The sequence below is a fragment of the Homarus americanus genome, unplaced genomic scaffold (genome assembly GCF_018991925.1).
Source record: "Homarus americanus isolate GMGI-L3 unplaced genomic scaffold, GMGI_Hamer_2.0 scaffold5589, whole genome shotgun sequence".
In the NCBI taxonomy this organism is placed as follows: Eukaryota; Metazoa; Arthropoda; class Malacostraca; order Decapoda; family Nephropidae; genus Homarus; species Homarus americanus.
Window position 1 is genome coordinate 5,898,380 of NW_024736650.1, and position 14,395 is coordinate 5,912,774.

The 14,395-nt window shown below is 38.2% G+C and overlaps 1 protein-coding gene across 2 annotated transcripts in view; it reads right to left on the bottom strand.

The window, feature by feature from the left end:
* Positions 1–14,395, bottom strand: part of LOC121872317 (WD repeat-containing protein 48-like) — a 50,278-nt gene that overhangs the window by 14,393 nt on the left and 21,490 nt on the right. For both annotated transcript variants that reach the window (XM_042375028.1, XM_042375029.1), the window contains 5 exons: positions 10,892–11,077; positions 7,685–7,882; positions 6,499–6,606; positions 2,604–2,712; positions 2,089–2,266 (listed from right to left, as the gene is read on the bottom strand). In XM_042375028.1, coding sequence (XP_042230962.1) covers positions 2,089–2,266; positions 2,604–2,712; positions 6,499–6,606; positions 7,685–7,882; positions 10,892–11,077 — 779 coding nt within the window. The remainder of the gene's footprint in view (positions 1–2,088; positions 2,267–2,603; positions 2,713–6,498; positions 6,607–7,684; positions 7,883–10,891; positions 11,078–14,395) is intronic.

The window sequence follows — 14,395 nt, forward strand, 5'->3', positions numbered from 1 at the left end:
GACACAGCTACAAAATCAAGCACACTATACACAAACATCGACAAATCGTAGAAGGAGGTTACACAGAGCTGCATAAACGGCATGTGGAGGAAACTGTGGCTTGAGTGGGTGCACGACTTTGGCTGCTTTCCCAATGTTGTGGCCATAAACTGCAGCATCATCAACATCTCCTTGGAGGTTGGCTTTGAGGAGGTAGACAAGGGGAATGTGGCCAAGGCCTTGGAAAGCCACTCCGAGGAGCTCAAGGATAAAGGACCATTTGCTCATGGAGCACCATTGGGCATTGAAGGAGTCAGCTGATGAGGCTGAGGAGAATAAGCCTACGCCCAACTTCAACATGAGTGCTTCTGTGAAGGAAGCAATGGAGAAGGCAATGTCTTGCTACAGGGAAATGTACCTGGAGAAGAAGGCTGCATGACAGACATCCATCACTTCATTCTTCAAGCCCAATTCACAGCCACTGTCAAAGCCAGGACTGTCAAACTCTGAGGTCAGCAGCCAGGCAGAGACCTCTTCATCAGCAGCTTCTCCAAACCCAGCCAAATACTTCACCTTATTTAAAGCCAGGCCAAAGCCAACAACTCCAGCATCTCCTAGGTCTCAAACTCCTACTCAGTCTTCGGCTTCTCCGGACTCCCCAGAGGCTGTGTCAGTGTCAGACTGATGTCATCGCTCCATCAACAAGAGTTGCCTTGGCCTCAGATGGGACATGTGATGATGACCAATAGTGTAGGATAATTTTTTCTGTGTGTGGTGAGTATTGTTTAATTTTTGTTTTATTTAATTAGTTTAGGATTATTTCTTTCTGTGTTACATGTCTGAGTAGAACAGGCCAGGAATATATCCCACTGAAACCCACATTAAAAGGATCCCGATTGACATGAATATGATCTACATTAGGGTTTTCAGGAATGCAACCCTATCATAAATAGGGGATTACCTGCACCATTTTGATGCTTTTTTTTTCAAGTGCTCTACAATTTGAACTCTTTCAAACTACCAGACCACATGTATGATATTACAAATAACATCATTAAATTGACCAAAACCTTAGTCAGTCTGGGATATCGTCAGGATACCATGACACAGGTGAAGGAGGCTTTGTCTGGAAAATCAGGCTAAAGTTGGTACATGTGTTTATGCCACTCTTGTACACCTTGTCACATTTTCCTGTTTGTGCTGTGATATCATTAAAATGACCTTTGGAAGTGGAAGGAGAAATGGCAAAACACTTTTTAAGTGGCAGAAGCATAAATTTCTCAGCACCAAAGATATATTTAATTCTTTAAGTGATATCATCAACAGCCATAACATGGCGATCACCATAAATGAAATATCTTAGTTTTATAATACATTCGATTGCTGTGAATAGTATTTGCTCTATTGGTTGCATAGACATTTTTTTTGTCAAATCTAAATACACAAACCCCCTTATATTAACTATTAATTAGTAAGAAAATAAAAATTTTACCTTTTCGTAAAAGAAAAAAGTGCACTGAAGGGGTACACCAACCAAATCAATTTCACACTTAAATGATTATTATCATCATCACCATTTTACAGCTATTTTCAAGCATGCATAAATTAGTCCTGATTACAGTACTGTATACTTGATAGCCCTTTCCATCACCAAGTCCTTTTTACAGACTGGGTACTGGACATTCTATGTTAGGACTTCCAAGTGCCCTCTTAGCTGGCAAGGCAGATTCTCTACTCCCAGAGATAATCAAAGAATACCCACTAACAAAATATTTCCTTGAAGCATCAGCCAAACAAAATGCTGTACAGAACATCAAGTGGTACCAATACATACATGTACAGAGGGTCTTCATTATTATGTTGTAAAAATACACATCATTTCAAATATACGTCACTAACACATAAAGGAAGAAATTTTAATTATATGCCATGTGTTTCATGTATACATCGTCTGCATCATCTACTGTTTTATATAAAGTCTGTGTGTATCCGAATATGATGCATAAATAGTGTTAAAAACATCTACTGTGTATGAGAATGAGAACTTTAAGCTAGAAAAGACACCACCACATAATAAGACACACTGTACTGTATATAACAAAGACATACCTTATTATCACTGGTGTGTGAGGAGGGATGGAGAAATATTCATTGCCAGGTCTGGGTGTGTGACCATTGTGATTTGTTACCCCACCTTCAGCACCTTCTCCAGTCTCATTCTCTTCAAACAAATAAGTTCTCGGCCAATGTTCAAATAATGCTTTTAAAAGTAGTTCACCATAGTTTACTGAAAAATAGTACATGGAATAAATAGTGATCTCATTGACACTGAATGGCATGGTATACCGCACAAGCTATAAACATTCCTTACATTACAAAAAAATTCATGAATTGTAAGTAATTGAGCACAACATTTTCCTAACAATTCTGTAAAGGGCAGAAAGAGAACTAATAATTCAAGCACTATATAATTTTCAAATCCTAAATGCATTACTGAACAAGGCATGAAACAAAGTCTAAATTACCATCTACAGCCCTAAATTATTGGTTCGCTCAGGGTTTATATCACCTTCATTTACATAACTTTTACCAATTTACCAAAATATAAAGATTGTTATACATACTTTTAAGATCAACACCATCTTGAGTAGGAAAATCTGCTTCTTTGGCTGACACCCAAGCGGACAAACAATCAACTTCATCCCGTTTTTCTGCTAAGTGGATTGTTAACATCTGTGAAAAGAAAAATTATCTTAAATTCTTTATTAATAAATTAACTGCACATTTCAAGCTCAGAAACTAATAGATATGTTTCTCAGTTTTAAATCTATGACAACCTTGATGAACTCAAACTTATGCCATCATAAAGACAGGTCTGATAAGAGAAAAATCCAACCATATACAGTAATACCCCGATTTACGCGGTCAATTGAACCCGCGGAGTAGTGCGTAAAACGAGAAATGCGTAAATGGAATAACAGAACATATGGGATTAATTGAAATAGAGACTGGGACGACTCCCAAACTCCACTTTTTCCGACACAATACCGACATAACACCTACGTTGTAGTAAAAATAACATCTTAATTTTATGATGGTATGCACACACAATTAATATTTAAGAGAAATTCAGTCGCCAAGTTAATGTCCATTCAAATAATGGACTCAACTCCCCCCCTCCCCCTCTCTTCCCAAGCTCGCTGGCTCTTCCCTCTCTGAGAAATGTTTGGGTGAAAACACTAGATTTTAAGGTATAGTAATAAATAATACCCCAGACTAAAGTTAGGATAATATAATTGACATTGCTGGATTCCATGCAAGACCAGGAATATTTTGAATATAAACGTCATATATTTTGCACAAAAGATAAAATTTTGGCTCTTTGTAATGAAAATTCTTACATTAGATCTAAAATTTGTATGTCTAATGCAAATTCCATGATGTTTATATTTAAAATAATCACAATCTTATAAGAATTCCAGCAATGTAAATTATATTCTGGCCGGGTAATTTGTATGAATTTTATGAGCTAAAACAAATATCTTCAGTAAATAAACAAATTATACTTCACCCGCGTAAATGAGTAAATTCACAGCGTAAATAGGCATCCCGGTTCTGGCAAGGTACCGCGTAAATGGCCAAACGCGTAAACGAGAACCGCGTAAATCGAGGTTCAACTGTCCATAATTTGTCCAAAGCTATGTGAGGGTCCATTGAAAACTGGCTTTAATGTTGAATCAACTCTCTTAGAAAGAAACATACATATAAAATTTCCCTGAAAACTACCATATAAGTTTATTCTACAAATTACAGAAAGATAGAGAGAGAAACAGACAAACTTATATACCAATTGCAATACAGTAGACCCTTGCCATTCACGGGTTTGCGATTCGCGATTTCAACGATTTGCGGTAAGCAGATGGCGGCTATGGTGGCTAGCTTGCGAGCCTTTTCCCACAGCACAACGAGTCACTCCACACGCCCACGGTGTTTCACCTCCCTCCGTTCATGTTCACTCAGTGCCTGTGACCCAGCATCTCGTGTTGTACTCTCAAAACTTTAGTGCTTCTTTGTGAAAATGGCTCCTAAAAGACTGCCTAGTGTTAGTGCTAGTGATGCTAATGGAGTGAAACATAAAAGGCATAAGTCAGTGATGACCCTGACAAAGAAAGTTGAATTATTAGACATGTTAAAGGAGGGGATGAGTGATGTTGCGGTTGGCCGGTTATTTGGTGTGAACGAATCTACAGTGAGGTACATAAAGAAAAATGAACAAGCAATTTGTGATTCTGTTCAAGCAAGTGCTCCTGCAAGTGCTAAAGTGGTGCAGGTTGTTCGTGACAAGAACATAGTAAAAACAGAAAAAGCACTAACACTTGGATTGAGGACCAGCACGGCAAAAAAATTTCGATCGACTGCAACATGAATTGTGAGAAAGCTTAAAGTTTTTATGCCCATTTTTATGAGTCAATAGGTGTTGAAGGGGCTAGTGCAGCTACTGAACCAAATTTTAGTACCAGTAAAGGGTGCTTCGAGAATTTTTAGAAACATTCTCTCTCCATAATATGAAGCTGACAGGAAAGGCTGCATCAGTTGATCACACAGCCGCAGATGCATTTCCGGCCAAATTAAAGCAAATAATAGAAGAGAAAGGCGATAGACCAGAGCAAGTGTTTAATGCCGATGAATCCAGCCTATATTGGAAAAAACAAGCAAGAGAGACGTGCCCCTGGGTTCAAGGCAGCCAAGGACAGTGACGCTCATCTTCTATGGCAGTGCAGCTGGCCACATGATCAAACCTGGCTTGCTTTACTGCTCAGCAAATCCTAGGGCTTTAAAGGGTAAAAACAAGACCCTCTTGCCAGTTTTTTGGCATTCAAACAAAATGGCATGGGTAACTGTGCATGCATTCCTGGATTGGTTCCATAAATGCTTCATCCTGGAAGTTGAAAAGTACCTTGCTTCCAAAGAGATGGAATTTAAGGTGCTATTATTGATAGATAATGCACCAGGCCACCCAGAAAGTTTACAGTTTAGCCATCCAGGCGTAGGGGTGGTGTTCTTACCCCCTAACACCACTGCTCTTATTCAGCCTCTCGATCAGGGTGTAATACTCACCTTCAAGGCATATTACACCCGACACTCTTTTGGTTGTATCCGTAGTGCCATGGACGCAGACCCTGACCTCGATGTGAGCAAGCGTTGGAAGGAGTACAACAATGTGAACTGCATTACCAACATCAGTGAAGCATTCAATGAGCTCAAACCAGAGACAGTGAATGCTTGTTGGCGAACCTTATGGCCTGAGTGTGTGAATAACTTCCAGGGATTTCCATCCATAGTAAAGGATGTGAATGACATTGTGAGTGCTACATGTCAACTGGGTGATGAGGGGTTTGTGGACATGGCTCCTGAAGACTTGGAAGAGCTGATTGATGGGCAAGGAGAGGAACTGACAGGAGAGGATTTGGAAGAGTTGGTAAAAAGTGCTGAGGAATTGCAACAAGAAGGTTGTGGCTTGAAAAATTTTGGTGAACTATTTCGACATGTGAAGGTGGTAATGATTTCTTCGTTGACCACGACCCTTCCATGGAACGGAGCCTTAGGATGGTACAAGGAATCAACCAGATATTGTTTCCCTACCAGGAAATGTTTAAAGACCTCAAAGCAAAGAAGAAACAACTACCAATCACAATGTTTTACGATAGAACCAGCTGCTACCACCGCCGCTCCACCCTCCTCCTCCCAGCCACCCTCCTCCCGGCCACGCACCACCTCCCGGTCGTGCGGCTCTCCTCCAACCACCACTGCATCACCCTCTTCCAACAGCGATCCTGATGATCCCCCATGCTTCAGTAACCAGATGTCTCCCTATGTACAGTGCGCTTCATCAAGCTCCAAACTTTCACATACGAATGTAAGTAGTATTGGTGACTTTCAAGTTTCTCATACACAGTATAGGTATACAGTAATGCACTTAGATAGTATATAAGTTGCTATTCACAGTTTTGCCTATTTGTGCCATTCCTTGGAACCTAACCCTCGTGAATAGCAAGGGTTTACTGTATCTCATTTGGCCGGGTTGAAAGCAAATTCTACAAATAATAATACTGTACTTATTTCTAACAGTAGCTGACTTTGAGGAGTAGATAGCAATTGGTGTTATTAAGGTGTAAATTTTTAATTAATGAAAGCAGTAAACACCCAAATTGGCACGTTATGAAGGATTACATATCATGTTATGAGTTGGAGAAACAAAATGTACTGTACTGTACTTGTAGTACACCTATATTTAACTCTATGGGCTCAATAAGCCTTGTATGAATTTGATTAAATATTACTTCCTTTAAACCTGTGCAATAAAGTATACAAAAATGATAAGCAAATTCAACATGAAACTGGAAGTGTACAGCCTATACATGGGCCATGAATAAAGCTCTGTAAGGCCACAAAGAAATAAGTACAGTACTTCTAATGCTCAATATTATCCTACTACATGATAACGTTTCAAATACTTACTCCAGTTTTAAGATCCACAGTAAACCAACTAGGAACATAAATAGATTTGTTTCTCTTTTCCTTTTCACTGTCAAAATCCACTTTCCCTAATTCGTCCACTTTTGCTGCCTGCAAGAAAAAAGTTCTAAGCATTTAATATAATAATACAGTATCACCATACTATGGAATACAGTTAAAAATAACAAAATTATTTGTGAACAAGACATGTATTTCAAGGTACTATTAATGCAGTACTGGGAGTCCTCGTTATATGTGTGTTCAGCATAATTACAGGGTATGCAAATTTGCTCTTATGTGAGAAACCTCTCTCTACCCAAATTTAGTGAGAAAAATTGGCCTCATGTAGTTCAAGCATGTGAGAACATGTTCTGAGTCAGTCACACACCACTTCTCAGCACAATAGCATCTCAGCTAATACTCAGTTGATGCCAGTGGTACACACACACTAATAGTCCCTGCATTCATATCAAAGGTACTCAAAACTTTTCAGACATTGTATTCCTCTTTAATTAACTCTTTTGCCGGCCTATGACACTATTTGCATCACTACATGGGCCATGGGGAGCAAGATGTCTCCCTTGACCCAGAGTGCTCACACTAGCCAGACCACTTGCACAGGGTTCTGGCACAAAAGATAGTATTTTTTCCACACTGATTCTCAGCCATCCAATATCATTTATACAGGAGAACTATTTTATTCTTTTATCACTTAGTCAGATAGTTTATATTTTCAATTAAAAAAAAAAGCATAATTTTACCCATAAATGGTAAATGAAGAGTAAATTCAATAAAAAATGTATGCATGTTGGATAACGTAGACTGTCATCGGCCAGTATACAGGTGAGATTTGGACTGGATGATCAGCCAGCAAAAGGGTTAATATGTTTGGCAAGTGTATATTTATCTTATGCCCTCAGGATAAGAGGCAAGTATTCATCCACCCTGTCTTTTAACTCCTCAGAGATATACCAACTAGGAACACCCCACTCAGTGGTCTGAATTGTCCACTATGGCAATGGCATCTACAAACAGCAGTTGACTCAACTGAATTAATACTGAATCTAAAAACCAATAACAAGCCTCAAACTAATTTTACTTCAATTAAAAAAAAAGCAAAAAACAAAAACACTCAAGCCTTCACATTGCTCTAATATGTAATAAATTAAAATTCTGCTGTGATACTAACCTTAAGAATATCCCATAGAACTACATTCTCCTCAGTGTCACGTGTTAGTAAGTGTCGTTTATCATTGAGGACTGTGTACTGTTTGATGGATGGGCCACCCCGAATGGTCCAATCTGGCTGGGTCATCACAGGTCGAATATCTAGTTCCTCTTCATTCTCACAATAGTCCTCTACATGTGATAATCTGTTGTTCAGTGGCTGTAAATACAGTAGACATATAAGACTGGTTACAACAATGGATTACCAAGAAATTTTTATTTAATTTTATTGCCTATCTAACTTTACTAAGCAATTCATGTCATGCACTCCCACATGTCATGCACTCCAGGTACCTGAATTAGTCCACTCTTTCCTACCATAACCTTGTAAAGAAAGTAGAAGCAGCTATATTCTCTCTTGCAAACGAGTGAGAGGAAGCCTAATGAACACACAACAGTAACATCAACTAGAAAGCACCTTGCCCTTAATTCTAAGCCCAAACACAATGAATATCAGATATCAAAACCCATTCACTTCTGGCTACACCCAACCTCCAAACAAGTGGTACATTATACACTGCTTTTCTGTAATAAATTGCCTTTCTTCATTACTTAACAGTGGATGCAGCACGGTCTTCAGTGTTAGCACTTACTGTATAACAATATATTTATTTTCATTTTACAAGCATTAATGAAGGTTTGTTCACAATCCATTTTGAATTCAGCTGGTAATCCTTTCTCTTCCAATAGTTTGATTTCCTAGCTGCCTGGAGGTCAAAAGCCTGTAATTTGGAGGAGGTTCTTTGGTGTGAAATGACATAAATATTACAAGAACTTCTAATTCAGTGATAGTTGAGGGGCTCACCAACATTCATTCCAAAGACTTCTAACCTGTGACAGAGTACTAAGACCTATACCCTGGGCAACAAAACCTAATTTATCTACATCCCTCTAAATCTGAAAGTCACTCATGTTTGAGATTCAAGGACACTGACGAGCTTAGGGAGCCAACAAATTATTTTCTAGTGTCCTACTGTAGATTCAGCCAAGTGAATTTCTGGGAAGAAATAAACATCAACTGCTTACCTTTAATCAAAAATTCTACTCTATCTAGGATTTAAATTACTACCAGCATCACCTAACCAAATCTCTGCATTCACCCAAAACCAATTAATCATATAAGGCTTTAAGCAGTCAACACAGAAAATCTTTTTGTTTTAAGGAACTCGAAAAGCATTGTAGAAAACTTTTTTTTTAAACCCGAAGGGCCACTTTGGGAGAGACCTTAAATTAGAAAGAAAAAAAAAACAATCCTCAGAAACAAAACTAAAAAATGGATCCTCTAAGTCAATCAAAATTAACCACAAGTCCTTCCAGAAACACCATCTCACCTGGTGAGTAGTAGTCATCCCAAACTTCATATTAGAAATCTGCTGATTCAACCACTTATAACAGAAATAAGGATCGGATCCAGGAATATCAAGGGTGGGGGGGTTCAAGAAGTTGTGGGCGGGGAAACATGGCAAGCACAGCGAGCCCACCCAGCTAGGGGTGTTGGGGGGTCTGGGCATTTTGAGGCCATTTTGGAGCCATGTGCACTTGATATTAGGAGATATTCTGAGGTCAATAGTAATTACTTTTTACTATATAAAGATGCCTGAGTACAAAACTGTATTAAAGAAAAAGTATTGGAATTTTCTGATGAAAAGGGAGGGGGAGTATGGACCCTCAAGACCTCACACTGGTATGTAAAAGTGAGAGTAAATCAACTAAAAGGGAAACTCTTGGTAAGCCTCCAAAGTGTCATCCTGAGAATAAAGCCTTGGAGACACTTATACCTGCATAACCCCGACCAAAGAGTTGCAGGATATGGAGAGGTTGCCCAGATTTAGAGAAAAACAAGATATATTTCTGTGCTCTACTGCTATAACCTACCTTATGAAGACCCCCTTTATAATTCTTCAATGTTCCACACAAAAAAAAACAGAAAAGTGTAAACAGTAACCTCTGAATAACTTCCCATGGAAATCATAAAGATTAACATCCAAGATCAGTACGTACCCTGCCACACAACCCAAACCTCATCATCATTCCATTTTACTGCATGGGGAAGGTCTCCCAGGACCTGAGATACAATGTACCAAAAATGCTTAAAAAAGCAACACTAGGCTAAACACCACAGTTCATGAACACAATATCAAACTGAGCCAAGATTAGCAGACAACTCCTTAATTGCTACACCTGCTCATCCTGAACAAGCAAAAACTATACTGTATGTCTTTTTGTTGTAGTGGTAGCTGGATAAGTGGTCATGTAGTATCTGTGAAAGATGAGCTGGTACTGAACAGTTCACACCTAATTTGTGTGATGTCTGACTCATCATTACCCAAAACTGTAGTTTCTTTCTTACACTAGCTTAACCTCTTGTGCATGGGGTCTCTTCCAAAGCTGAATAAAACCGTCTGGCATTAAACAAATAAAATATCAAAAGTGGCATTCCCATAGTGAAGGGGTTAGGGGTTATTGGAGATAGTCTACTAGTCCCTTGTGTACAGGGTCCCCTCTGAGCTGAGTAAAATTTTCTGGTGTTTGCCAAATAATATATTAAAAGTGGTGTCCCTGTAGTGAAGGGGTTGAGCAACCCCCAGATCAAGAATAGAGGTTACTTTTCAAGTGGCTGTTTACAGTATTTGCACTGATCTAGATGGACATGAGTTTCCACTCCAGAATGCATACAACCCCTCTGATAAGGCAGGCTATTTCAGGAGGGGTTCTGGAGAATATTTTGCATGTAATTTTACAGACAAAACTGAATGCAACAAAAAAATATAATATGACATTACTGATCAGCTAAAATAAAAAAAATAAACATGTAATGAATAAATCCCACTGGTGTAAATATAATTCCATAACCAGTGAAGAAATGTCAGGTGCAAAACTCAATTCCATGGGTACTGCAATAAGAGAAGTTATCATCTACCCAGAATGTGCAATACAATGAATTCAACCAAACTCAAGGTGTTAATAATTATTGAAAGATAAATCCTGTGTAACTACAACAACCTAGCTAAATATTGGCATATCCAACATTTGTAACATTCACATACGGACAATTAGATATATATTGTGTTTTTAATGAGGGTAACCTGATATCTGCCTTAAGACATAAGTTCTTAATTATATCATAATAGGGCAGCATCCAAGTGTGAAACAATAACAGTATATTTACCCAACACTTTATGGCTGAATTTGTAGTCGCTACATAGAGTGATGAGTTATCAGGAGTCAAGAGCATCTTGAGCACTGGGGCAGACTCCTGACATAACAATACATATTTATCAGGAGCACGAGTCTCACACTTGTATATGAGTTTATCTCTCCCACCAGAGTACACAGATGTGAAGGTCTCATTTGCCTGCAAGTTTAAATAAAAAGGAAAGGATACATATTATCAAAGAAGCTTTATTACTGTATATAACAATCTAGTATATTAAATAAAAGAAGTTACTAAATCCTAATATCTTTCTCAACTCTTATATTACTGGCACCCTTGTTACTATAAACCATATTATGTCTATCATCCCTTACAGTCCTATGGGGAGTCATCTTATCCACTCTCACAGATGGTATATTTTGAAGGAATATAAGTCAAAAACTGAATATTTTTTCTCTAACTGAATGAAAGAACTCGGTTCATGAATCACAAAAAACACAATATCATTTCTTAAACCACTTGAACCCTGTGATACATGATGCAGACTCTTGGGGTGGCTAAAGCCACCATGGTGTGACTTCATGGACCAGCTGCATTCTACAATGTTTTTCTTGCTTATTTATTTGTGTACTTTGACTACCAACTAAATCTTCCTCTTCAGCAATACTGTCAATATATACAACCCATATTTTCTGGACTTTGCAAGGCCTAAGATTTTCCCGAGTGTTGGGCCAACTGGGCTGACCAGGGTAGCCTGCAGAGTATATGGCAACACTGCAATATGTTCACCCCACATGCTGGCCCTTACTCAACTAAACTCCTGGCCTGTGGGCACCCCCTCCCATCCCTTATCTCCCTCCACAAAGGTGAATCAGCAAGCTGACATTTGCAGGCTATTAACACCTTCTTGACGGAAATCTTGTTATGTGGTACAAGTGTACCACAAGCACAAACAATCAAATAATATCGAGGCAGCTGACCCGTGAGTACATGTATCAATTGTACCATGCAAAGCAGTGGGTGTTTTCAGAAGGAAGGTAAGCACATTATAGGTCTTATTTTTACACCACAAGGTGGCACTATTCTGGTACAGTGAGTTCTGCTATAACGCGTGTTTTGATAACGCGAATTTGCTCTAAAGCGATTTATGAATAGAGGAACGATATTTGTATAACGCGAATGCTTGTTTGCTGTAACACGATTTTTGCTTACTATTTCTCCAATTTTGTGGTATTAACTGTGAATATGGTAAAGAAGAATATCTCCAAGAAGCGTTCTGGTGATCGAATTCCCGGTGATGATCGTAAAAGAAAGGATATAACACTTGAAGAGAAGCTCGATGTTATCAACCTCAAAATCACCCTTCTCCCCCATCAAGTTACATTCATATTTTTTCAAGGTAAAGTGTTACATTTACTGTATGATTTCATTATTAGATATGAATGTAACATTTATTTAGACTGTGCTATCCTTTGTGTTAGGCTAACTACTAAATTTTTTCGATTTCGAGTAATCTGCACCTAACCCTATTTTCTCCATAAGCCCTGTTATTTCTATTACGCGATTTTCTATAACACGATATTTTACAAGAACACAACTATCGCGTTATAGCAGAACTGACTGTATGTTAACAAAGTCTTGGGAAAGTACTGATGTAGTAAAATGTCATGAAAATCAGCCAATGACTACCTGCATCCATTTTTCATGCTGCCTCCTCAACTAATCATAATTTTTTTTTTTTATAATAATCCCTTAGATGTTTGAATATGTAATTGATGCATTGCAATGCTCGTGACCAGTATTCTCTTGTCTTTTGCGTGGTTGGGAAAACAGGTACTTTATTCTCCATAGACATAGCGTCACTAGACACCACTGACAGTGACCTTGAGTTTGCAAATTATTCAGAAAGTGATGATAATCATTCACTTGACTTTTTATTAGAGGAACATGAGAGTGATTATGATCTTGAAAAAGACATAGATACTAGTGAAGACTGTTGTACTGTTGTAGTGACAGCAATGGAAGCACCTCTGCTATGCAAACAGTCAGCAGTGGTTCACCACATCCCTCCCCAGAGCTCTCCACCTCCTTTCCTCGTTTCTCACTCATATCAAACCCATTTGAAGATAAAAGACCAGACATCAATAATAAATGTGATCAGAAATTTAATGATATGCATCCAGGTATTATTGCCCATCAGAAACATCCTAGGACTGCTCTTGACTGTTTTGAGCTTTTTAAGAGAAAAAACATAATTTCTGCATTGTGTGTGTGGACTAATACTTGTGCTGTTTACCATTTTCGTTATGACACCATGTGCAACCCACAGATTTCATGGGTAGAAAATGGGTAGATGTGACAGTAGAAGATATGTATGCATTCATTACGTTCAACCCCATGAGTAACTGCATGGGGTTGAACAACTACCACAACTATCTGACTACTAGAGTGGATCCATTCTCTGCCAATGACTGCCTGTTTTTACTGAGCCTGCCATGGGTTGTAACATACAGTACTTTATATGCAAATTTTACGCTTTCTTCGGTTCTAGGAAGTAATGCCCTACCTGCAAGGATCAGCCTGGTTTATGCTCCCCTGAACATTACCATGCTTATCATAGCCAGTAGCAAGCGAAGAATTTCCTTTACATTCATTAAAAATCAAGAGCAAAAATTGGATTAATGGTGTATATATGTGTAATTCAAATAAGAAAAAAAAATAATTCATACTCAGAAACTGCAACTAGGAAATAGAAATAAATATATCTACAGGGGGCCCCCCAAATTTGCGGGGTTAGGTTCTCAAAATGGCTGCGAATCACCAAATCCGTAAATAACATTTGCAGATGGAGTGGGGGTTACATTTTCACTTGTGTATAAAGAAATGTATATTCCCTTTATGTGTTTGCCCTTAGGACAATTATTTTTTTTCCTGTAGTATTGTACAGTAGAAAGTAGACACAACACTAACACGAGATAAGTTCCAAGAGAGGTCACTTTAAACCAAATTTGCACTAAATCGAAGTGTTGTTTCAATGGACTAATTTAGTTTGGTACTTGAGAGAAACACAAAATACTAAAAAAAACTGAGAGTCTAACCAGATGAACCTCAGCCCATCTCCTAGAATAAACAAAACATTGTTTTTTGAAGAGAATAAAAGTAAAAAGTAAAGTATTATGTTAAACCAATCATAAATCAAAACAGCTAAAATTAAGGGATGCAAAATGGTCTGTTTACTGACTTGGATGATTGGGGAGGGGGGTGGAGGTGAGGTGAAATGTTTGACAGTTGATGCCAAGGTCTAGTGCTTATTTATTTCTCTGTCCTTAAGAGTGACTAAGTTTTTCTCTTATAAAATGTCACTGAACTGACATGGGAGAATATAATTAACATTGTAGGAATTTTTTATAAGATAGTGACTAATTTGAATATAAACATGCTATAGCTCGCATTAGACATACAAATATTAGTTCTAATTTAAGAATTTTATTACAGAGCAAAAATTTTTATCTCTTGTGC